General features: G+C 36.4%; 1 protein-coding gene across 1 annotated transcript in view; it reads left to right on the top strand.

Moving 5' to 3' along the window:
* The window catches only part of MAPK8 (mitogen-activated protein kinase 8), a 45776-nt gene that overhangs the window by 10601 nt on the left and 8245 nt on the right, over window positions 1–26930 (top strand). Inside the window, exons 5-10 of the mRNA XM_028511245.2 lie at window positions 13500–13665; window positions 17417–17488; window positions 18934–19116; window positions 19398–19522; window positions 20270–20333; window positions 23435–23512. Of these exons, the coding sequence (XP_028367046.1) occupies window positions 13500–13665; window positions 17417–17488; window positions 18934–19116; window positions 19398–19522; window positions 20270–20333; window positions 23435–23512 (688 nt within the window). The remainder of the gene's footprint in view (window positions 1–13499; window positions 13666–17416; window positions 17489–18933; window positions 19117–19397; window positions 19523–20269; window positions 20334–23434; window positions 23513–26930) is intronic.

Genomic DNA, 26930 nt, shown 5'->3' with positions numbered 1-26930 from the left:
AGTCAATTTTGGTAATGTGTGTGTTTCTAGGAACTTCGTTTCATCTAATTCATCTGATTTGTTGGTATATACTTGCTCATAATATTCCTTTATAATACTTTTGTTCCTGTAGATTTGGTAGTAATGTCACTTTCATTTATGATTTTAGTTAATTGCTCTTTTCTCTTTTTCTTTTTCTTAGTCTAAGTAAATGTTTGTCAGTTTTGTTGCTCTTTTTAAAGAACCAACCTGTCATTTTGTTGATTTTCTTATTGCTTTTCTGATCTCTAGTTTGTTAATCTCTATTTTAATCTTTATTATTTCCTGGCATTTTCTTGCTTTGGGATTAGTTTCCTTTTCTCTTTAGTTTATTAAAGTGAAATATTAGGTTATCAACTTGAGGGTGTTTTTTTGTAATGTGGGTGTTAACTATAAAATCACCCCTGAACTCTACTTTTTAGGCATTTCCTAAATTTTGGTATGTTGTATTTTCATTTTCATTCCTCTCAAAGTATTATCAATTTCCTTGTGAATTGTTCTTTGACCCATTGTTTATTTAAGAGTATGTTGTTTAATTTCCACAAATGTGTGAATTTTTTGCTTTTCCTTTTTCTTGATTTCTAACTTCATTCCATTTTGGTTAGAAAAGATACTTTGTATGATTTTGGTTTTTAAAATTTATTGAGGTTTGTTCTGTGGCTTAACATATGGTCTATACTGAAGAATGTCCAGTACGCATTTGAGGAAAATGTGTATTTTGCTGTTTTAGAGAGAGTATTTTATATATGTCTGTTAATGTCTGGTTGGTTTAATAGTGTTCACATTCTTTTTTTCCTTATTAATCTTCTACTTGTTTTGTTCATTAATGAAAGTAAAGTATAGAAACCTTCAACTATTAGTGCATAACTGTCTGTTTCTCCCTTTTGTAAATTTTTGCTTCATGTATTGTGGGACTTTGTGAAATGTATATACATATATTCTTGATGAATTGATCCTTTTATCAATGTACATTGTCCTCCTTTGCCCCCATGTAACAGTTTTTGACTTACAGTCTGTTTTTTGTGACAGTAGAATAGCTTTCCACTTCTCTTTTGATTTCTATTTGAATGAAATGTGGTGGTGTTTTTTTTTCATTCTTTCACTTTCAACGTGTTTGTGCGTTTGAAGCTAAAGGAATCTATTGCAGCTAGCCTGTAGTAGTACTGTCTTTCTATCCCTTCTGCCCTTCTCTGGCTTTTAGTTGGAGAGTTTATTTATTGCATCTACATGTAAAGTGATTGCTGATAAAGAAGAAGTTACTTTCGACATTGTACTGTTTGTTTTCTATAAGTCATACCTTTCTGTTCCTCAACTACTGCCTTTTGTTACTTATTACTGACTTTTTGTGTGCTTAATTACTTTTTTTACTGTGTACCATTTGACTTTTTCCTCTTTTCCTTTTCTGTATATTTTCTAGTCTTAAATGTTACCTTGGGGATTATAATTTAACCTATTGTGTTTATAACAATCTGTTTTTAATTACTACCCCCTTAACTTCAGTAATATATAAAAACTCTGATATTGTACAGTCTTTCCTTTTCCCTTTATATTGTTGTCATGAATTACAAATTTATATACTATGTGCCATTTAAATAGATTTGTAATTACTGTTTACTGCATTTACTGAATTTGTCTTTTAATTATATTGGGAAAAAATAGAACTGACCTTTTTATGTACCTATGTAATTACCTTTACCAGTATTCTTTATTTCTTCCTGTTACTGTCTAGTGACTTCAAGTTACTGTCTAGTGTTCTTTTATTTCTACCTGATGAACTCTTAAGCACTTCTTACAGGACAGGCAAGAGACTCCCTTTGCTTTATCTCAGAATTTCTTAATTTGTCTTTGACTTTTGAAGGATAGTTTTTCTGGATTTAAAATTTTTGTTTGGCTTTTTTTTTTCTTTCAGCACTTTATTTATTTTATCACCTTTAGGCTTCCATGAGTTTTTTTTGAGAAATTAGCTATTAATATCATTGAAGATCTCTTGCAAGTAACAAGTTGCTTGTCTCTTGATGCTCTCAACATTATCTTTTTTTGTCTTTGTCTTTTAGTAGTTTGATTTTGATGAGTCTCAGTGAAGATTTTTTGCTTTTATCCTTTTGTAGTTTGTTTAGCAGTTTGGATATGAAGATTATGTCTTTTGTTTGAAAATTTTTAGGCATTTTTTATTAAAACATTTTTCTGCCCCTTTTCCTCTATCCTTGTGGGACTCATCCCATTGGTCCCATTGTGTGTGTACTGTGTAGTGGTATTCCATGTCTTGTTTTTCTCAACTTTGTTTTATCTTAGGCAAAGTGGGCTGTTTATTTGCCTTATAACATTATCAAGAAAAGCCCTCTCTCTAGCCTAGGACCAGGGTTCCATACTGAGAATGTGGGCTGCTTTCTTTAAGACTCTTTGCCCAGCCAGGGAGATGGATAGGGCAAGGACTAATGAAATCATTGCAGATTTTTTCTATTGTTTTGAAGTTTCCTCTTTCTTGAGTCTGCATTCACTTGGTATAAGCCTCTGAACATTTTCTAGATTTCTGAAAAATTTTATTTTGATCATTTTTGTTTCACTTTTTGGTGTTTCTGTGCAGCTATCTGTTCTACCATTTTTGCTGACATCACAGCCTTTCATCATATTCTTGGAGCGTTGTATTTTGCTAATTTATATGGAGCACTATTGAGTTATTTTTGCCCTAAAATTAAGCAGTATGTAAAATGCCTACTATCCTTAACAATTACATAAAATTGAGCATTCACTAGTTTATTTTATATATATGTATGTTTACTTATTTATTCAGAAATATTTTATATTTTTGTAGCCTGTGTATTTTTTCTATTCCAGTTGCTTTTATTTTTTTAAGTATATTTTATTGATTATGCTATTATAGTTGTCTCATTATTTTTTCTTCCCTTTGTTCCCCTCTGCCCTGCAACCCCCATTCCACCAGCATTCCCCCCCACCTTGGTTCATATCCATGGGTCTTATATATAAGTTCTTTGGTTTCTCCATTTCCTATACTATTCTTAACCTCCCCATCTGTTTTGTACCTACCAATTATGCTTCTGTTTCCTCTACCTTCTCCCCTGCCCCCTCCATGTGATTTCTACTTCTGTGATTCTGTTCCTATTCTAGTTGTTTGCTTAGTTTGTTTTGTTTTTGTTTTAGGTTCATTGTTGATAGTTGTGAGTTTGTTGTCATTTTACTGTACGTATTTTTATTCTTTTTCTTAGATAAGTCCCTTTAACATTTCATATAATAAGGGTTTGGTGATTATGAACTCCTTTAACTTGACCTTATTTGAGAAGCACTTTATCTGTCCTTTCATTCTAAATGATAGCTTTGCTGGATAGAGTAATCTTGGATGTAGGTCCTTGCCTTTCATGACTTGGAATACTTCTTTCCAGCCCTTCTTGCCTGCAAAGTTTCTTTTGAGAAATCAGCTGATAGTCTTATGGGAACTCCTTTGTAGGTAACTGTCTCTTTTTCTCTTGCTGCTTTAAAGATTCTCTCCTAATCTTTAATCTCGGGTAATGTAATTATGGGGATGCCTTGGTGTGTGTTTTCTTGGGTCCAACTTCTTTGGGACACTCTGAGCTTCCTGGACTTCCTAATGGAAGTCTATTTCCTTTGCCAGATGGGGAAGTTTTCCTTCATTATTTTTTCAAATAAGTTTTCACATTCTTGTTCTTCCTCTTCTCCTTCTGGCACCCCTGTGATTCAGATGTTGGAACGTTTCAAGTTGTCCCAGAGGTTCCTAAGCGTCTCCTCATTTTTTTTTACATTCTTGTTTCTTCATTCTGTTCTGGTTGAATGTTTATTTCTTCCATGTGCTCCAGATTGTTGATTTGAGTCCCTGTTTCCTTCCCTTCACTGTTGATTCTCTGTAAATTTTCCTTTATTTCACTGTGTATAGCCTTCACTTTTTTCTCTATTTTGCAGCCATACTCAACCATTTCTCTGAGCATCATGATTACCAGTGTTTTGAACTCTGCATCTGATAGGCTGGCCATCTCTTCACCACTTAGTTCTTTTTCTAGAATTTTGATCTGTTCTTTCACTTGGGCCATATTTCTTTGTCTTGGGGCACCTGTTATGTAGTAAGGGCCAAAGCCTTAGGTATTCACCTGGGTGGGGCAACCCACTTCCCTGCATTGTGGTGGAGGGATCCAAGAGGGAACAATGCCACTCTACTCTCCTGCCAGCTTTCAGTACTTCCCCCACTGTCCACAAACAAATTAGGCCCTTGTGGTGCTGATTCCCAGATGGGTGGGTTTGTGTACGTTCTAGGACTCCATGGGTATCTCCAGTGAACTCTTCTGTGTGTCTGGAAGTTTCTCCTGCTGCCTTATCCCTCACAGGTTTTTACAGCCAGAGGTTTTGAGGCCTTATTTTCCCATGCTTGGACCCTGGGTTGTGCGGTCTGTCTTGCTGCCCAGTTGTTCCTCCTGGTTTATCTGCATGCGAATGTGTGACTTCCAGTTGGTCTCCTACCTGCCCTGTCCTCCAGCTGCTGCTTGCTGCATGTCCTCTCCTCAGCTGCCTCTCTCTACCCTTCCTGCTTGTCTGGATGAATGTTTCTTCAATTCCTTGGTTGCTAGACTTCCATACAGTTCAGTTTTCTGGCAGTTCTGGCTGTTTTTGTTTTTAAATTTATTGGTTGGACAAATGAAGGAGGAGGCAAAGTGTATCTACCTATGCCTCCATCTGGCCAGAAGTATGTAGCCTGTGTATTTTTAACTGCTTACTTGAGATATAATTCACATGTCATACAGTTTACCTATTTACGTATACAATTCAGCATTTTTTATTATGTTTAAATGTTATGCAGCCATCACCATAATCAGAGATTAGAACAATTTTGCCCTCCTTAAAGAAACTCTTTACTCATCTACCTTCAAATCTCATTCTTCCCTGTCAACTTCACTCCCAGCCCTAAGCAACCACTAAACTACTTTCTGTCTTCATACATTTGCATATTCTGGATGTTTCATACACAGTTGACCCTTGGTCAACATGAGGTAGGGACACTGACCCTCTGTGCTGTCAAAAATCTGCATATAATTTATTAACAGCTTTAATTAAATTTATTGGGGTAACAGTGATGAATGAAATTATGTGGATTTCAAGTATATGATTCTATAATATATCATGTATACATTGCATTGTGTACTCACCATCTGCATATAACTTCTTCTGACTCCCCTAAACTTAACTGTAGGTGACCTGTAGGTGACAAGACCTGAAGCGTTAGCAATACATAAACAGTGCACACAAATTTTGTATGTTATATATATTATTATATGCTGTATAATTACAGTAAAGTAAGCTAGAGAAAATAAAATGTTACTAAGAACATCATAAAGAAAATACACTTACAATATTTATTGGAAAAGTTTGCATATGAATGGACCTGTACATTTCTAATCCATGTGGTTCAAGGTTCAACTGTAAATGGAGTTAAATAGTATATGGTCTTTTGTGGCTGACTTTTTTAATTTGGCATAATATTTCAGGGTCCATCCATGTATGTATCATGTATCAGTATTCATTTCTTTTTATTGTCAAATAATATTCATTATATGGGTATATACCACATTTTGTTTGTCCATCACTTGAGGGACACTTGGACTGTTACCATTTTTATGCCTGTTTTAAGTAATGCTGACATGAACATTGGTATATGAGTTTTTGTGTGGACATGTTTTTGTATTTCAGTTTTAATTCTAGCTTATTTTTGATAAATATTGTGTCTAATTTGAGAGGAATATCTTGAAAACATATTTAATTCTTTGTAATTATGTCTTCCTTCTAACCAACTTTGTATTAACTAACCTAACTCATAAAACAAATATGATATTTATGCTCAAATTAACTGTTTTAAGGCAGTTATGTATCTGAGATATTCAGGCTTACCCTTAGTTATCATTCTGATTGTTTTGTACAATATATTACATATGCAACTGCTATATATTATAACTAATGCCTTCTTTAAGCAACACAAGATAAATCCCATTAAATGGGAGAATATTATCTTTCTCAACCCATACTCATATGAGGTGGAGCAAATGTGTTAATGCAGAAATGTAATAGCAAATGAGGTAGGTGTTGTTTTTGCTTCCTTTGTCCTGTGGATCAGGACAGCAGTGTGCCACCACAAAGTTATTTGATTTTAGTAAAGTAATATCTTCCAAATGGAAAATTTCCAGATTAATAGGAGTAGCAAGTGATTAGAACAGAAATCATAGACCAGGTGATAGAAGATTAAAAAAAAATAGCAAAAGGCATAAAAAGGAAAGACCATACAGAAGACCAATATATAACATTAACCTCTAAACAAAAAAGGTCAAATTATGACATGCACACACAAAACCAACAACTTCTTGTTTGTATTAACAAAAACATTTATAGCTAACTTTCAAGGGCTGAAAGCAAAGGTGTTAGCAAAGACTACTGGGAGAATGTAAACATGGAAACTAGGATAAAAAAGACTGGCAGCTGTCAAGAAGGGAGGGGTATTAGGGAGCTGGGTGGAAAAGGTGAAGGGATTAAGAAGAAGAAAAAAAAAACAAAACACAAAGACACAGGCACAGTATGGTGATTACCAGAGGGAAGGAGGGGTAGGGAGAAGTAGAAGAGGGCAAAGGCAGAATAAATTATGAGGGAAAGAGACTTGACTTTGGGTGGGGAGGGCACCTTTGGGTGGTGAGTATACAATGTAGTATGCATGTTATGAAGTTGTACCTTTGAAACCAGTATGGTTTCATTGACCAATGTCACCCTAATAGATTCCATTTAAAAAAACAAATAAAACAAGGATAACTATTTAATCAGGTGAAGTTGAGTATGGTGGGAATAAGAGTCACTTTTTTTTAAGACTTTATTTATTTATTCCCAGAGAGTAGAAGGGACGGAGAAAGAGAGGGAGAGAAACATCAATGTGTGGCTGCCTCTCACATAGCCCCCACTGGGGACCCAGCCCGTAACCCAGGCATGTACCCGGACTGAGAATCGAACACTGCAACCCGTTGGTTCACAGCCCGTGCTCAATCCACTGAGCTGCGCCAGTCACTTTTTAAGGTTGAAGGGAATAATGCTCATTTTGTTAAATAACTGTCAAGAAACGTGATACATGGAGTAGAGTTGCAATGCACAAATCCTACATTATAAAACATAGAATAACTTCACAAACACAGTAGTATTGGGATATTCTAATATACTCCTTTAGTGTAAACACAAAGTGTTAAAAATACAGTACTGCCATAGAATATTTATATAAAAATTTGAACCAATAAAATTCCTGCTGGGATTCATTACCTATGATGAAGAATGTGCCTTTAGCCCTGGCTGGTGTGGCTCAGTGGATTGAGCACTGGCCTGAGAACCAAAAGGTCACTGGTTCAGTTCCCAGTCAAGACTCATGCCTGGGTTATGGGCCAGGTCCCTGACTGGGGATGTGTGAGAGCCAACTGATGGATGTTTTTCTCTTCTTCTCTTTCTCCCTCCCTTCCCATCTCTCTAAAAATAATTAAATAAATAATTTTTTTTTAGAGAATACCTTTATCTGGGAGACAAACTCTAGGGTGGAAAGAAGTATACTGGGGTGTCCCCTCAGGATCAGCATCTGTGAGGGAGTAAAGAAAGGAAAAGTGCACAAAGTGGGAAATAGAATGGGATGTATCACTCTAGAGCCTCAGCTGGTAATTCAGCTGCACTTTTGCCCTAGGCAGCAGTGTAACCTGGAAAATGTGGCACTCTATGGCTAAAGGCACGTCCCAGAGAGAGATTTGCTGAAAACTGTCAGCAACACTGCCAGCAGCTAGAAGAATGAATGCCTCAGTACTGAACTGAGAATCAGAGTACGTTTCACAGCACCCACTATAGGCCACTTGTCACGTGCTACTTGTTCCTACTTTCTTCATAGACTTAATTCTGCAAACTGTTCTTCCATGATTTTATTTGTTCCTTTCCTTGAGTAACTTACAAGAAGTTTAATGGGATAAACTACTATACTCACTTTTGCATCTGGTCATGAGGCCATAATTGGTACCTAACCTCTCTATTATTCAAATGAGTACTATTCATTCAAATTCCCCTCACCCTAAGCTAATGACTCTGCTGGTCTGAGATTGTTTACTTGGTAAAATAACCTAAACTTTCAGCCTTTATATGTTCAGTGAAATGGTGGGGGATAGGGTCCCACAGAGTCACTCAGAACCCCGAGCTGAATTGAGTCTCCACTATCTAGGTAGTTGCTGGTCACTGTTAGGAGAAGAGAATGCCAGGTGGTATGTGCAAGGTCTTCTGTGCTTTGACCTGGACATGATAAACATCACTTCTGCTCTAGGCCCATTGTCAGAACTAGTCATAAGGACCTACCTCGTTGTAAGGGAACTGGGAAATGTGAGGAGTACCAGTCTCTGCCACAGTCTGTCCTTCCTGTTATTCAAAATTCCTTTGCCCCCTTTATTTCATAATTACCCCCTCCTTAGGTGAGATAACCTAAAATCCTAGTCTATCAAGGCGTTAGCTTCAAGTGATATATGGGAATCTATAGCAAATCCCAACATTGCTCCTTTTGGTCCAGAAACATTGGAACTAAAATGACAATTATCCAGCCATCCTTATACCTATCCCCTGCCCCCATTCCCTAGAAATGGTGATCAAGCAAGGCCAAGGTAACCACAATGAATAATCCCATTTGAGAAATTGAAGAATCAGTTGTTGGTTATTTGTAATTTGAAATTCTCTCTCTCTCTTTTTAAAGATTTTATTTATTTATTTTTAGAGAGAGGGGAAGGGGGAGAGAGAGGGTGAAACATCAATTTATGGTTGCCTATAGCACACCCCATACTAGGGACATGGCCTGCAACCCAGACATGTGCTGTGACTGGGAATTGAACCGGCAATGCTTTAGTCCGCAGGCCTGCACTCGATCCACTGAGCTACACCAGCCAGGGCTGTAATTTGAAATTCTCTTGGTGAGACATAGTGAGTGTCTCTTCCGCTGGGGGTGAAGAATATTCCTTGATTAGGCTCTGAATCTCTGAATCGGATCTGTGTAAGGAATACCTTGTTATACATGCACTATTCTCTATGGTACCTGGTTCCGCTATCCTCCTTGAATATTTCTGAAGTGAGTATTAGAAAATATGTTCTCTTTGGGGCTGCTCAGCTTTCTCAGTTTTCTGGCTGTAAAAGATTGGGGGTCAAGTCTCACTTTAAGGCCATACTTCTCAACCTGGGCACTATTGACATTTTGGATGAGTAAATGTTTTTGAGGGACTTGTGCATTGTCTTGTGCATTGTGAAGCATTTAGCAGCATTCCTGGCCTCTACCCACTAGATGCCATATGTACTCCCCAGTTGTGACAACCCAAAATGTCTCCAGACAGTACCAGATATCCCCTTGGGCCAAATATTTCTGAATTGAGAACCACTATTTTAAGACTAAAATAGCTACAGAACTGTGGAAGATTTTTTTTTTCAATATGGAATAGCTTTCTCAGAAACTTAGGAGACTTTTTTATCTTCTTTTATTTACAGTTCTTTTCAAAGCACATAAATGTTAGCTCACTGAATTTAATGTCTAACTTCAAGCTTTTAGCCTACTGTTAGCAAGTCTGAAGCAGTGTTACCAGTTGGAAGAGATTACAAGTCTTTCTCTCTCAAGGGTTTTTAGAATTATGTGAAAATGATGCTTCAGAAACAAATCCAAGGCATCCATGGTGTAAAGCAGCATTTATTGGTTACTCAGGTCTGCAGGTTGGCTGCGTGCACTGCTCCAGATCATGGGGTCACTCAGGTTCATGGTTTATTCCACATTTAGGTGTCATTGTCTTGGGTGAAGAAGTGCCTTCCTTGGGCTCATTCTTTTCTCATGGTGAAATATAAAAGAGGAAGAGCCAAGCTAAGTAAAGCAAGCGCATTTAAAACTTCTCAGACTTGGTAACATCACATTCTCTCACATTCTGTTGAGTGAAGCAAGTCATGTGACTAGGCCCATCAATAAGGTGAAGAGGTATACTACATTGGGAGGCGGAGTTATTTGAACACCTGCCACCCTCCATGCCCTCACCTTTTTTAAGGATGTAGTAGTTTGTAGCTTTTAGCTTTCCTAGAATTGCAAGGTGCTGAAATTCTAAACTCTGTTCCCTTTCATTTGTATCTTTAAAGAGAACAATTCTTTCAGATACATCCAGTAGCTACCAACATACAATACTGAAGTTTTACTTTCCAATCACTTCTTCAGAGTGGTTCAGTAAACTTTTTTCTGTAAAGGCAAGGCCATATAGTATTTAAGGCTCCGCAGATGATACAGTCTCTGTTATAGCTACTTAGTTTTACTGTTGTAATACAAAAATACCCATAGACATTGGGCAGCCAAGTGAGTATGGCTGTGTTCCAGTAAAACTTTCTTCACAGGCATAATTTGCCAACTCCTGTTCTAGAGTTTCACATGCATTGTGCTGGGCTGTGACTTCTAAGTTATCGCAGGTAGCAGTGTCTTGAAATGCATTGCTACGGTATTACCTGGGTCACTTTTCCAATGTTTGATGTTAGTTTTCCAGATGTCTGCTGCTCAACTGCTAAGCTGTGGTCCTGTGTTTACATAGTAGTAACACCCCACTCCTGGCACCAATTTCAGTGTTATCAGAATAGACTAGTGAAAAGGAAGAACAGCCCTGGCTGGCGTAGCTCAGTGGATTGAGTGCAGGCTGCGAATTAGAGCATCGCAGGTTCGATTCCCAGTCAGGGCACATGCCTGGGTTGCAGGCCACAGTCCCCAGCAACTGCACATTGATGTTTCTCTCTCTCTCTCTTTCTCCTTCTCTTCCCTCTCTAAAAATAAATAAGATATTAAAGAAAAAGAAAAGGGAAAACAGTGCTATGTGTTTACTGTACTATGGCACTATTTCAGACATCAGATATGTGGTAGTTTTTCCCACACCAACAGTTCTCAGGTTCTCTGGACATCAGCTGGGTATCTTACAATTTAACTCTGTTCTGACATTATCTGCCTGGAGATAGCATCAGAACTCCACAGATTCAAGGACTTAGTCCCACAAGACTGCCCCCACTTCAGATGCCAATCACAAGCCCAGGTTGTTAGTATGCTTCCCACCTGCTGGCTCTAATTCGGAGGTTCCCCAGGACACCCTTCTCAGGTTTAATTAATGTGTTGGAGGGGCTCACAGAACTCAGGAAATCATTTTACTTACTAAACGACCAGTTTGTTACAAAGGACAGTACTCAGGAAAAGTCAAATAGAGAGTTGCTTAGGGAAGGTATGTGAGAAGGGGTGTGGAGCTTCCATGCCCTCACTGGGTGTGTCATTCCCCATATCTTCATATGTTCACCAACCCAGAATCTCACTGAATCCTCTCCTTTTGGGGTTTTATGGAGGCTTCATTGCCTCTATATGCATGTTGATTAAATCATTGGACATTGGTTATTGAACTTAATCTCTAGCCAGGTGTGGGAGTGGGGCTGAAAGTCCCAACCTCTAGTCGCAATGTAGATTTATTTCCATGGCAACAAGCAACCATCCTTTTGGGCTTTCCAAAGGTCACCTCATTACCATAAACTCGAATAGTGAAAAGGAGTCTTTATATATATAACAAAAAACACTCCTTTCACCTTTATTGCTCTTATCACTTAAGAAATTCTAAGGGTTTTTAGGAGCTCTGTGTTAGTAATTGGGACAAAGACCAAATATATATTTACTGTAAGTCACAATTTCACAACTAGACTAAACCTAGGTAACAAACCCTGACTTCTCAGTGGCTTAACAGCCGAGGTTTACTTCTTACATTGCATGTCTAGAGCAGATCATGATGGGTAAGGACTCTGCTTTACACAGATGTTCAGAACACTGACTAACAGAGGCTTCACTGTCTGGGATGTTGCTCACCACCAAAGCAGAAGGGACAAAAGGATGCCCTTCTGTTTCTGTGCTCCTCTTCACATCCCATTGTAGGCTTGCCTACTTACCTACTTAATTGTGAGGAGGCTAGAAATTCTGTGGAAGAGAAGATGGAGTATTGTTAGGTTAGTTCTACTGCCTATGCCACAAATTCATACAAATCCAGTTATTCTTATATAGTTAGCAGTGGTTCTAACATCTGTAGAAAGGTACACATGGATATATAAGGATAGATTTCAGGTAATATTCTTTGAGGCATTTTTGCACAGTTTTTTCTTTAAAAATATCCTTTTTAAAGTGTGTTTTGCTCTTAATTTTCCAAAATGATGTGTTTAATGTTGGATTCTCATTTCTAGATGAAAATGCATTAGTATAAAAACCATTAACCTTTAACCATCACAGTAGACATTGACATATCAAAGCTTATAATTTTTATACTTGAACATGTGTTGTTACTTTGCTGAAATACTGTATTTTGGAAATAGTGGAAACATATTTACAGAATAGCAATAATGAAAATTTTCATCTTCTGTTTCACTAAGCCTGTTGATTTCTATTTTTAATGTGATAAAACCCTTGGGTTCTATATCTTCTAAAATCACCCATAATTGCCTATGAAAATGTTCTAAAGACAACATATAGTATTTTTGTGGGTGTAGACATTACAAAAGTAATCCTTGCCTTTGAGGCTGTCAGTTCCAGTAATGGAATGTGTTTGTGTTTGTGGATATACACTTGCTTTCTTTGGTCTCTTGGTTCGTAATAGGTTTCATGGGAGCTAGCAGGCAAAATGTGTTGAACTTGAAACTATGAATTTATGCTCGCTGACTCCCTTTTAATGATCATAGAACAGAATTCCTAAGGTTGAGGTCAATTGGAAAATTCTTCACAAAAGCATTATTTAGTAGCATTAACAACAAGTAGTTTTATAGATTAGTGGCACTAAGACAATGCTGTTCTATTTCTATGAGCAGACAAAACTTTTATGAACAAATTTGTATGACTTGGGATGGGAAGTTAGTGATGGAAAGACTACTAATGACTATTTCAGTCCTTTAGAAATGAACATCTGTCAATTTGAAAGGTCAAATGACACTTGCCTGGATTAATATAGAATGGCCCATTGTTGATTTATGATACTATATAAAATTCATTGTATCTTTAAAATTGGCTTTTTAAATGATGGTAATTTAGTATACAAGTGAATATAAAGGTTAACTTACGACTCTTTCTTTTACCATATTAGTTCTTATGTGAGCTTTTAGATGCCTTTCCAAATCACCTTTACTATAATTGATTGAAAATTACTAGCTAATCATACTTTTAGCAAATAAAATATTACTAACTTTACTAACTTCTCTAATAACTGTGCGTATTCATAAAGTAAAATGTCATCAAGCTAATTCCTCAGATTTGCCTATTATGATGAATCTGTACAGTGGATATCCGTTATGGCGAGAGAAATAAATTAGCATGAATTGTTCTATCAGTGATCTTATTACTTGTGAACTGCAAAATATTTGCACGTATCATAGCAGTCATTTTTTATTTTTATTTTTTTAAGGACTTAAAGCCAAGTAATATAGTAGTAAAATCAGACTGCACTTTGAAGATTCTTGACTTTGGACTTGCCAGGACTGCAGGAACTAGTTTTATGATGACACCTTATGTAGTGACTCGCTACTACAGAGCACCCGAAGTCATCCTAGGGATGGGCTACAAAGAAAACGGTCAGCAAACACTATTTACTTGAAATACTCTTCTGTTTTTATTGAATTTCTTGTGTAAATACTTAGGCTGAAGTGCATAGTTAAATATATGTCACTTTGAAATGTTTTATTAAGAGTTTGAAAGTAACTATAAATTTTTTCATAAATGCTTAGAAAAACTTAGGGCTCATGTTTATTTAAATACTATCAGTACTACCATTGGATAAAGAATTTGTTGCCATTGCCCCTAAAATTTGCTTTCTTCTAACTTGAAAATGAATTTTTCTAACATGGGCTTAAGGAGGTATATAGTGGACTGACAGTTTATCTTTTGTAGTAATCCTAGTTTGATGTTAATAACATTTGCACCTATTTCCAAGCCCCTGAAACTAAAGTTAATAGTAATAGCGCTTAGTATAAATTTTAAGAGCTAGGATAAAGCCATTCAGCAAAGCTGATGGGTAATTAAGGTGACCTTTTTTAGGAAACAGTGTTTCATCAAAGCCCTGTGCCCAGCCTTAAAGAATTGTCATTATTATATGTGGGTATATTTAATTACATATGTCAGCATTAGAATCAAGGTTGAAGAAGATTATCAAGCATGTAGTTCATGAATTTAAAAAACATGCATATATTTAAGAAGAAATTTTGTTGACTCTCAGGAGATGAGTAAGTCTGCACAGGACTTTATTGACTTAAATTATAACTTTTTAAATGTGGTAACTTCATCCAATATACTCCCTAGAATAGGACCTAGACATTTTTTCTAGCAAGGAATCTGGAGCAGCAGTTCACTTTGAGAGAAGAAGCTTTTTAGTCTTCATGATTCATTTGTATAAAAGATAGCATTGAACTAAGGATTTTAGCTCAGTTTCCTTTTGTGAGCTAATTAAAAACAGATACTTAAACATTTACTAGTCTTTTGTCCTTAAATAAACATCTTTTGTTTTCTTACTGTGTAGCTAAAATTGTCTTACAGCCTGTAGACTCTAGTTAGTTGGATTTAGTATTAGACTCATAGGGGTTTTGTTGGGGGTGGGTTTTTTGTGGTTTTTGTTTGTTTTGGGGTTTTTTTGTTTGAGAATTGATACAGGTGACCAATATGAAGATTGCTTTTGTATTAGCTGTAAAACCATTGAATGTCTCAGATCCTGTCTAATGTGTCACTCAGTGTCCGGTAAATGTAATTTGGGGAGATAGCTTCCTACCATAAGTTACCATAAATTAGTCCCAAGAAAAAAATGTCACATAAAGAATTGACATGCTTTCCTGTCTTAGATAAGAATTATGTAGATCCCTGTATTTCCTTTTCTATTTCAGAAAACTGAGTCAAATGTAGTACTTAATTATGATTACTACATTAGCCATTGAGGTTAAACATATGAACTTCCTTCTTTTAGAGACACTCCTACTCCCATTTTGTCTTTTATTGCATGCTATGGCAGAGCTTTTTGGAAAGTATAATATAATGGAATATATTTAAACTGCCTAATAATCTAAGCTAGTTTTATGTGTGAACCAGGCTTATGTGTGTTCTGAGAAAGTCTCCACTGACCCAGACAGTAACTTCTCCCATGCTTGTAGCTTTCAAAATTTGTTTAAAATATGTTAATATGTTTTTTAAAGTGCTTTACATAAATTGTGTCCTGTATATTTAACTAAAATTTGCCATCCTCTATGAAATCTGTAGGGAAAGTTTCCTGCAATAGATTTTGACCAAAAATGAAAACCCTGGAAAAAAAATTTTTTTTTTTTTTTAAAGATTTTATTCATCCATTTTTAGGGAGGGACGGGGGTGGGGGGAGAGAGAGAGAGAGAGAGAGAGAGAAACATCAATGTGCGGTTGCTGGGGGTTATGGCCTGCAACCCAGGAATGTACCCTGGCTGGGAATCGAACCTGGGACACTTTAGTTCCCAGCCCACGCTCAATCCATTGAGCTATGCCAGCCAGGGCTTGAAAAAAATTTTTTTAAACTGATTTACAAATATTAACTTTCCTCTAAAATTTTATTTTTGAAAGTTGAATCATACTATAAGTATAAAACCATTTGCATGTAAATTAATATGAAATTTTAGAGAAACTTTAGTTACAAAGGATTTTCAAAATTTATTTCCAATTTAGCGCCTAAGATTCTGTGATGAACTGGCAGTCTCCTTTTATGAATGTATTAGAAAGAACACTTCAATTTCCTAAGTTCTCCAGCATGAGTAAAGGGTGTATCTCCTTCCCTCTCTCTCTCTCTCTCTCTCTCTCTCTCCCTCTCTAACATCAGTTTTTGCCATTTTCCTCTTTTGCCCTGAAAGAATTTGGACCTTCAGACTTCAGAAACAAATGCAAGTTTCTAAGGCTTTCTTTTTAAATTGCTCATTCTTCCCCTCTTCTATTAAACTGCAATTACCTAGTCTCTTTTTTCTTATTTTCAAACATAAAGATATAAAATGTCAGAGTGTATTGTTAGTTTTAATGAAATAGGTGGAAATCCTCCAATTGCCCATTTCTGTGTCTAGCAGATTCTTTTCAACAGTGATTAGTTCCCATTAAAATGGGAACTTTCATTCAGTCTTCAGCTAAAACTAACATCTTAAATCAAAAGCAGTTTAGTTTTATGGCTTTAAAAACTTTAGATGGAAAAATGATATATACTTTTTTTAAGTTTTCTTAATTTATCATTTGTTCATTCTGTCTGCACTTGTTCCTGGATAGTAGGGTAAATGTAGCATGACACTGCCAAAGAAAAACAAATAAATGACTTTCAGTTCAGAATAAACATATTACTACTCAAATAAATTGATGAAATCCAGTTTGAAAATTTCTAAACAGCGTTAGATTAACTTTTTAATGTAATTATCCATAGAAGTACGTGTTTTCTGTTAAATATTTAACATACTAGATTATTTCTTCTCATGCTTTTTCTTTTATTTGGCTTAAAGAGAGAGCATAATGCACAGTTGAGTCTCAAAATAGTGCCAAGATTTTCTTTTTCAGGTTTTGCTAACTCATGTACTTTTTCAACCATATTTACAAAGTTTGTGTTTCGTTCTATTTATATTTTTCTAAACAAATTTTCAGTGATAAATGCATAGCATTTTTAATCATGTGCTTTCTGTGCATAACTCTCACTTTAAAATTAGATATATAGTTAAAAGGCCACACTTCACATTTGCTTTTGTAAATCAAAGCCTTTTGAAATATACTTTGTGTTTTAAAGTATTCCATTAGCTAAAATTAAAATCACTTTTTTCTTTTTGTGATGTTTTGTAGTTTTTATATAATGCAGTCATATTATGCTTCTTTGATTTTAATGACCTTTTGCTTTGCTTTTCCTTCTTTTGTGCTGCAAACATATAGTGGACTTATGGTCTGTGGGGTGCATTATGGGAGAAATGGTTTGCCACAAAATCCTCTTTCCAGGAAGGGACTGTATCCTTGTGCTGCTGCAGCAGTTTAATTAGTTAGGTGATGAACTTCTTTATGTTCTTTAATGAAAAGGAATATGGTATATTCATACATGTGGGTTTTTTAAAACAAAGTTTGTGACTATTATAGTTCAAAAATTGTTGAGATAAGCTGAAATGTTTGTAGGCTGCATCTGGCAGTAGGAAATACAGTCTCTGCTGGTAGTTAGAGCACATTCACTGTCACTCATTTTTATTTTATACTGCTTTCTATAATTTTACAGTATACATGGTGTGTGTGTGTTTTTTTTAATGTTTATATTTTTTTTATTTTAACCAAAATCTTTATGTTAATGTCATTGCCTTTTGTTTTCAGTTGACATTTGGTCAGTTGGGTGCATCATGGGAGAAATGATCAAAGGTGGTGTTTTGTTCCCAGGTACAGATCGTATCCTTATCTTTGGCCTAAAATATAGTCTCTGGAGGTCAAAATGTGTGACAGCACTTCAGCTAGGTCAAGTATAATGTATTTTTGTCTCTCCCTAATAATATTGTTAAACTACTCTTTCAAAATACCACCTGCTATTTGACATAGACTTTCCCTCACTTACTGATTGTGTCATACGTTATTTCTGAGAACTCAAATTAATTATCCACAATTACTTGCTGTCTCTGAGTTGATTTATTTAACCGAAATCAAAAATCATGGCTTGCATTAAAAACTTCTGATAATTATACACTTGAGTAAATCTAGAAGTACTTAGGACTTTAATATGAATTTTGGAATTGTCTGTTGGTTCTGGTCATCCTTTTGTTTTATCCTTAGTCCCCACCTTCTTTTTTGTTAAATGTCCTATGTATTTTATGTCTTTGGGTTGTTGTCTCATTTCTCAACATAACATACTGATTTTTCATTTGAGAATCTCATCAGTAATAGTTTTTTTATGGTGTTAAGTACCATAATTTGCCATGTATAATGCTCACTTTTCCCCACATTTTTTAGGGAAAAATAGGATGTGCATTATACATGGGTATAATGATTACATGCCATGAGTATAATAATCCCATGTATAATGTGCACAAAAACGTGGGTGCACATTACACACGGCAAAATACAGTAGATTTGGATTCATGCTTTTTGTTCATCTGATTCCTTCTAATATTTCTATTACCAGTGAGCAATCTATTATGCATTGATCAACTAGTAATACTTAGGAGGAATGGGAAAAGCCGTATGCACTAGTCGACAATTAGTTTAGTCTGCAGGGAGGACTTTCAGTATGAAGACGTGGGAGGAAGGAGACTAGGGAATTCTAACCTTACAACTTACCAAAGTACTGATTCATTTTCATAAGTTTCAGGGCTTTAAAGAAATTTTCATTAACATAAACTAAACAAAGAATGGCAAAAGAAAAGGCCACTTTTATCAAAGCCATCATTTTTATTTTCTGTTAGCATAGAATATTTTAAGGACAGGTTATAAATAAGCATTTCTTAGTCTATATTCACATTTTCTGATAAGCAAGAAGAAAAGGCAAATTTTATATTCTAGAGTTGTGTACACTTTACATTTAGAGTCCCTATGGGTAGTAATTATCATTATTCTTTGAGTCACTTGTCATATTTAGAATTTGTTACTTTAAGCTTTCATTTTTATGGTAAAATCAATTTAGACAATACACACACATATACACTTTCTCTAAATAAGGTTAACAACACTTGTTTATTGATCTTTCTGTCCACCTTTTGCAAGGTAGCTATAAGATATAAGATTTATAACTGCCACATTCTTTATTAGGATTTTATAATTGTTATTTTTTTGTTATTTTAATAACTATGACTAATGTGTTGAACATTAGATACAGAGTATTTTTCTTAGCTACTTGATACTAGATATTGATCAGTGGAATAAAGTTATTGAACAGCTTGGAACACCATGTCCTGAATTCATGAAGAAACTACAACCAACAGTAAGGACTTATGTTGAAAACAGACCTAAATATGCTGGATATAGCTTTGAGAAACTCTTCCCCGATGTACTTTTCCCTGCTGACTCAGAACACAACAAACTTAAAGGTACTTTTTATAAATATATATATTTAATCTTATTGTGTGCGTGTGTTTTCATGTTATTATGGAACAAGGTTATTTCTGGATGGTGGAATAACATAAGGTTTTAGTTATTTTTTTCCTGTAACTATATTTTTTCATATGTATGACCTGATTTTACAGTAAAATCTACTTTTTAAAAAAACATGTACTTTTTAATGAGTGATAATTTCAAGTTTCTGAAATGTATTGCTAATTTAAAAACCTTCATGGGATACATGTACATTAACATCATTATTTTTTTGCAGCCAGTCAGGCAAGGGATTTGTTATCCAAAATGCTGGTCATTGATGCATCTAAAAGGATCTCTGTAGATGAAGCTCTTCAGCACCCATACATCAATGTCTGGTATGATCCTTCTGAAGCAGAAGCTGTAAGTTCTTTTTTTTAATTGGTTTGAGAGAGAGACATCAGTTTGTTGTTTCACTTATTTATGCATTCTTTGGTTGATTCTTGCATGTGCCCTGACTGGGGATTGAACATGCAACCTTGGCCTATTGGGGGCAATGCTCTAACCAGCTGAGCTACCCAGCCAGGGCTCTTTAAGTTCTTTTTTTAATGTTTGAAGAATATACTGCCTCTTATAGTTAGAATTAAAGTTAGGTTTAGAAGAAACATTATAATTGAAATAAAAATACAGATAAATGATGATGATGTTCTTTTGTTTTTGCATTAAAAAAACCTTAAGTTAGTAACATATCCATGTACCTTCTACACAAAATAAAGTTACATCTCACAGTTTCTTACCTTCTTGCCATGGCATGTGATCTGATGAGCTGTGACACACAGTCTGGTGAGTTAGAACACTGAATGCGTTAGGAGAACATCCTTAATTATAAAACAAATTATTGTGTCCAAAGCATAGCCCAGTTCTATGCTAATAAATAAAATGTGAACATTTTAAAAGTTGAAAAAAAGAAAAAGATGGTTAAATATCCTCTTCCTGTCACAAAGGAGTCTTGCCTAACTAGTCCCTCTACATACAAAGATGATTAATCAGTTTTGGTCTAATAGTGTGTTTTCACAAACCCTTTCTGTCTGGCTGATACTTCAGATAATTGTGAAGAAGTTACATATTCCCAGTAAACTGACTCAATTATTGTTGCCTTTTGTTTTTCAGCCACCACCAAAGATACCTGACAAGCAGTTAGATGAAAGGGAACACACGATAGAAGAATGGAAAGGTAACAGTCACCAGGTTCTTAGAGATGAAGCTGAGCGAGCTTCTGGCTTTTTATGTTGATTTATTCATCATGTTGGGGAAACTAAAGATATTTTATATATTTATAACTCCTATTTGGTAATATGATTGGTAATTTATTTTTCAAAAATAGAAAGTAGGTCTCCTTCCCCCCACTTTAATCCTAATCTCTTATTTTCCCCACCCCAGATACAGAAACATTACTTTTTTCTGGAATTTTATGTTTCCATAGTCTGCTTATACATAGGCATGTGTGTTTGGTATCTCCCCCTTCTCTTCTCCCACCCTGTTTTAATCACAAATGGTTGAATGCTGTACACACTTGCTTTGTCGATGTAGTCACATATTACAGAGGGTTATCTTCTTGGGCACCACATTCCTGACTCATTTGCAAGTGGCATACTCTTTTACAGCTACAGCTGTGTCACAATTTTTATATCCAGCTACCACTTGAAGACTATTTTATTTAAGCTGTGTCCAGTCTGTTGTTATTACAAACAACTACAGTGTTCTTGTGCACATGTGAGAACATGCCTATAAAAGAATCCTGTAAGATTTGTTTGGCCAAAGGATATTTTTCAATAATTTCCAGATTACTCCCCAAGAAATTGTAGCAGTTTACATTTCCATCAGCACTGTACAGGAATGTCTATTTTATCCTTACCCTCACCAACAGAGTGAGCGAGTAATCTGTGCAAATATAGTAGTTTTATTTTATGAATGTGGTTGGACATTAATAATGCTTTGGTAGTCATAAAAGTGTTAAAATATTTCTTTCTTTGAAAGATTCCCTCGTACATTTAGGCCAGGCAATTTTTAGACCCTGTTAACCGCATTTGTGTTGTAATTTACTGTTTGGACCACTTATGTAGCTACGTGACTTTGGGCAAGTCACTTGACCCCGTTTTACCTGAACTTAAAACTGGTTACAGAAGACTTGTTAATAAGAACTGAGTACCTAAATACTGGGAAAGCAAAGGGACTGGAGAGGTATAAAACTGACAGGAAATCCATCTATAAATTTATTTGGGAGGAATGAATTTGATTCTTCCTGAGGAATAATCAGGGATTAGTTTTCTTTGAGTTGACTTCAGGAGACATAAGTAGGCTCTTTAGACCCACCAGAATGATAAATTGAATGGAACTGAGTTTATTTGTTATGTAGTAAGTAATATACAAGGATACAACTGTGGACTAGCATGTATATTTAAAATATCTAACCTGATACTTTTATATGTCATTACATTTATAGTAGACATTTATGGTATCTCATAGAATCTTAATAGGCCACCAATTGTAAAACACACCATAATATACCACTAAGAGAAAACACTGCCAGCTGCACTGCACCATTATTATAAAATACATCCCAATTTCGGAGATACTAAACTGTGGAGGAAAGTGGATCTTAAAATCAGTAAAACATAGTGTTTTTGTTGTATAAGGATATACCTGGGATTTCTGAGTACTCTAAACATGTTTACTTTTATTCTGTATCTTTTTTCCCTAGCCCCAAGTACGTTGCAGTAATTGCCTACAAACTGCCTTTTTTAAGATGTGCTTAAAAGTTTTACTATCACAACACAAGGAAAAATTCATTGTCAAAGCCATTAACTACAGATTACTTTGCCTAGTTAGTACTGCTAATTAGCTTTGGAGCTTTTGCCTTAATCCCTTTTCATAAAGGGGTGCTGTTTTCTCATTTTACAAAACATCTTGCCCTCTTTGGTGTGGCTCAGTGGATCGAGCACTGGCCTGAGAACCAAATGATCACTGGTTTGATTCCCAGTCTGGGGCACAAGCCTGGGATGCAGGCCAGTCCCTGGTAGGGCGTTCATGGGGGCAGCTACACATTGTGTTTCTCTCCCTCCCTTCCCCTCTCTAAAAGTAAATAAATAAAGTCTTTTAAAAAAATCCTCCTATCTGGAACACTTAATCATTCCTTTTTGTTTCTTTGAAGAAAAGCATCTACCATTCTTTCATCTGTCAAGACTTCCTATTTTTATTCTTCCAAGTCCCTGAAGGTTACTATAGCAAGTAAGTTTAGGTGTCTCTAGCACTTGTTCATTCCAGCATATCTACTTGCTTTACCATATTACCAGCATAAACATTGTTATACCCTAAATAATCACAGATTCTTTATCAGAAGTTTAAAGAATTACAAACTCCATAAAATTCTATGCAATATTTTTCTCAGAAGAGGGTTGGTTCATTGTTTTTATGCAATTCTTAAATTATTCCATGACCCCAAAAAGATGATGAATAATGGCTTTGTAGCATCAACCAGAAGTTTCTTCTTAAGTAGACATTCAGAGTCACAAGGCTCATCACACTTGACATCAGGATCACATAGAAGAATACAGGGCAAGATATACTCCAACAGGGCAGCATCTGGTGTGATTGTAGAGAGACTCACTGCAGTCCACTTGCTGTCCGCAGCCTAGTAAAAGAACAAGATTTCCATGGAGAAATCTTGACAGTGACTGCATGTCATGCTTCAACTCAGAAGGATTTCAAGTGTAGCCATCTAATATTTTTCCTTTAATAACAATGTATTTACATACCATTCTGTTAAAGTGGCTTCCACAGACTTTTTCATTTAAGTGTTTTAACAGGTATCAGGGTAAGCACCTACAATGTACTAGTTCCTACAGTTATGTGGATAAGCACCTTCAATGTACCAGGTCCTATCAGGAAATAGAAGTTAATAAGACAAATGTGATTTGAGCCCTTACTGAGACAGAATTAAACAAGCATTTATAAAGCAGAATGATAACATGGTATGACATGGTACAGTGCAAAGTGCTGCTGTAGTTAAAAAGATCAAGTTGTATCCTTAATCCAACTTCAGGAACACTAGTTAAGTCAGAGATTTTGTTTCTTTCAGCATAATTCATGGTTGAGGATCAAGGAATTGTTTTTAACATCTTTGGATCTTAGGCTGGCACTTATGGACCCTCTACCATTGGAGGATACAATTTGAAGTACTTCACGTGTGTTTAAAAATGTTCACTGAAAAACTAAATATTTGTGAGATTGGTACTCAGACTTCGAAAAGCTTGTTTTTGTTCACCTCTTTTTCAGAATTAATATACAAGGAAGTTATGGACTTGGAGGAGAGAACCAAGAATGGAGTTATACGGGGACAGCCCTCTCCTTTAGGTTGGTTACAATATAAGCTTGGTTAAGATTACAGTTTACATCTTATGTTGTGATCTTCAGTGGCCTGAAACCTGCACTTCTTCCCATACTTACTACCATTATTACACAAAGTTAAGTAAGTATAAGGAGTACGATTTGGGTGGTTAAATTGGAAAGCATTGGGCCCTGGCTGGTGTAGCTCAGTGGGTTGAGCACCGGCCTATGAACCAAAGGATCGCTAGTTGGACTCCCAGTCAGGGCACATGCCTGGGTTGCAGGCCAGGTCCTCAGTAGGGGGTGCTCGAGAGGCAACCACACATTGATGTTTCTCTTCCTCTCTTTCTTTCCCCCTTCCCCTCTGTCTAAAAATAAATAATAAAATAAAATCTAAAATAAAAATTGTTACATGTGATACCAAGTTGCCCTCTTTCTCCTTTTGGTGGTTTTGATTTGTTGAACTAAGGCCGTAACATTAAAATTACAATTAGAAAGTGTTCTCTAAGAAGAAACTCATTTGCAAGAGTTAAACATTTTCTTTTTATCATAAGTTCATTTAATTTTAGTACTTGTAAAAGCACAAGGAATTGAGGGGAAAAGTTAAATAGCAGGCGGCATTTACATGTTAAGTACATAGCTACATAACAAACCCTGGTAGTTTATGTACTTTATTTCATTTCACCTTCAAGACCCCAAAGGAGGGATCAGTATGCACACTTTACAGATGAGGGAACTAAAATTCAGAAAAATTAAATGACATAAGGTTACAAATCTATTGTGTAGAAAAGTTAATACTTGAAGCCATGTTTATCAGTAACTTCAGATGGAGTGGTTTCCCAGCATCCTATATGTCCTCTGGCTGGGAACAGTGACTTCTTTTCTGGCCCCAGAAGTTAGGACAATTTCATAGAAGAGTTGAAAGTTGAGCTGTGCTTTGAAGGCTGGATAGTGTTTCAACAGATAAGTCTTGAATTGAGGTAAAACTATGCTACTTATCCCTCAACAACTCTTCTAAATTCTAAGAAAAAAATATTATATCTATTACGGGTAAAAATTTTAACTCTAGTTTCAGGCACCCATTTTGTTGTACTGTAAACATATATTTGTTTAAATAATTTTTGTAGCTTCCTGTGACATTTTTGGTTACATATTTTAAAGTTTTTTTTTTTTAAAGATTTTATTTATTTATTTTTAGAGAGGGAAGGGAGGGAGATGTGAGAGAGAGAGAGAGAGAGAGAGAGAGACATCAATGTGCGGTTGCTGGGGGTTCTGGCCTGCAACCCAGGAATGTACCCTGGCTGGGAATCGAACCTGGGACACTTTGGTTCCCAGCCCGCGCTCAATCCACTGAGCTACGCCAGCCAGGGCTCATATTTTAAAGTTTTAAAAAAATTTTTTAATATATTTTATTGATTATGCTATTACAGTTGTCCCATTTCCCCCCTTCTCTCCCCTCCACCCTGTACCCCCCTCCCACCCACATTTTCCCCCTTTAGTTCATGTCCATGTGTCATACTTATGAATTCTTTAGCTTCTACATTTCCCGTATTATTCTTGCCCTCCCCCTATCTATTTTCAACCTACATTCTATGCTACTTATTCTCTATACCTTTTCCCCCTCTTTCCTCCTCCCACCCCCCTGCTGCTAACCCTCATGTGCCCTCCATTTCTGTGGTTCTGTTCCTGTTCTAATTGTTTACTTAGTTTCTTTTGGTTTTGCTTTAGGTGTGGTTGTTAATATTTGTGAGTTTGCTGTCCTTTTACTATACATGTCTTTTCTTTATCTTCTTTTCTTAGATAAGTCCCTTTAGCATTTCATAAAATAAGGGCTTGGTGATGATGAACTCCTTTAACTTGACCTTATCTGAGAAGCACTTTATCTGCCCTTCCATTCTAAATGAGAGCTTTGCTGGATAGAGCAATCTGGGATGTAGGTCCTTGTCTTTCATGACTTGGAATATTTCTTTCCAGCCCCTTCTTGCCTGTAAGGTCTCTTTTGAGAAATCAGCTGACAGTCTGATGGGAACTCCTTTGTAGGTGACTGTCCCCTTATCTCTTGCTGCTTCTAGGATTCTCTCCTTCGTTTTTACCTTGGCTAATGTAATTATGATGTACCTTGGTGTGTTTCTTCTTGGTTCCAACTTCTTTGGGGGCTCTCTGAGCTTCTTGGATTTCTTGGAAGACTGTTCCCTTTGCCAGATTGGGGAAGTTCTCCTTTATTATTTGTTCAAATACATGCTCAATCTGTTGCTTTTCCCCTTCCCCTTCTGGTACCCCTATAATTCGGATATTGGAACGTTTAAAGGTGTCTTGGATGCTCTTAAGCTTTTCCTTGATTTTTTGAATTCTTATTTCATCATGCTTTCCTGCTTGGTTGATTCTATCTTCCTTCTGGTCCACTGTATTGTTTTGAGACTCAGATTCCTTCCTTTCACTATTGGCTCTCCTCCGAGTATCTTCCTGCATCTGTTTTATGGTAATCTGCATCATTTCATCTAAATTGTGCCCAAAATCAACCAATTCCGTGAGCTTTCTGATCACCAGTGTTTTGAACTGTGCATCTGATAGATTGGCTATTTCTTGGTCGCTCAAAAGGAGGAGTCCTGGGGGACTGATCTGCTCTGTTGAAAACATGTTTTTCCCCTGTCTCTCCTTTTTTTTTTTTTTTTCCGGTCTGGTTGCTCTTGTTACGGTGGGGGGCGGAGCCTTAGGTGTTCACTGGGGCTGGGCACCCCAGTTGCTAGATTGTGACGTTATATGTGGGGGCGGGGGCGGGAGCGGGAGCGGGGACGGGAGAAAACAATGGTGGTAGTTCCGTTCTCCTGGGCTCAGACCCTTCTCTGGGCTCCCCGGCTGCGAGTTCTGCCCTGGTCCACAATCGCTACCCCTCTGGGTCTGCCAGCCGCAGCTTGCGTACTCAGGGATCACCGCTGCGTTCTTGCGCCGGATGGCTGTCGCGCCGATTTCACACCAAACTTTCCCCAACTTCCACACGCTGCCGACCCATGCTAGCCCTGCACCCGCCCGGCTCGTCTTCTCCTACCAGTCCGGATGAACGCGTCTACTTCAACTTCTTGGCTGCCTGACTTCCATTCAGATGAATCCTCTGCCAGATCTGGGCGTTATTCTGTCTGTAAAATGTTGTTGTAAGTTGTTGTTCTAATCTTGGTTGTGCGAGGAGGTACGGTGCGTCCACCTATTCCTCCATCTTGCCAGAAGTCCCTAAATTTTTTTTTGTTTCATTACGTCCTTGATCAGAAATGCAACTTTCCAAATTATAATATAGATCCTGTTGAAAATACAAATTTGTTTTGATGGCTTTTACTTAAAATTTAGTTGTAACAAAGCTATATTATAAATGCTTTAATAGCAGTTAATTAGCTTTGTACTGATAAACAGTAGTAGTATAACTGAATGCACTGTAGCATACTGTCCTACTGAG

The sequence above is a fragment of the Phyllostomus discolor genome, chromosome 5, assembly GCF_004126475.2.
Source record: "Phyllostomus discolor isolate MPI-MPIP mPhyDis1 chromosome 5, mPhyDis1.pri.v3, whole genome shotgun sequence".
Classification (NCBI taxonomy): domain Eukaryota; kingdom Metazoa; phylum Chordata; class Mammalia; order Chiroptera; family Phyllostomidae; genus Phyllostomus; species Phyllostomus discolor.
This window is presented reverse-complemented; position numbering and strand designations above follow the sequence as displayed.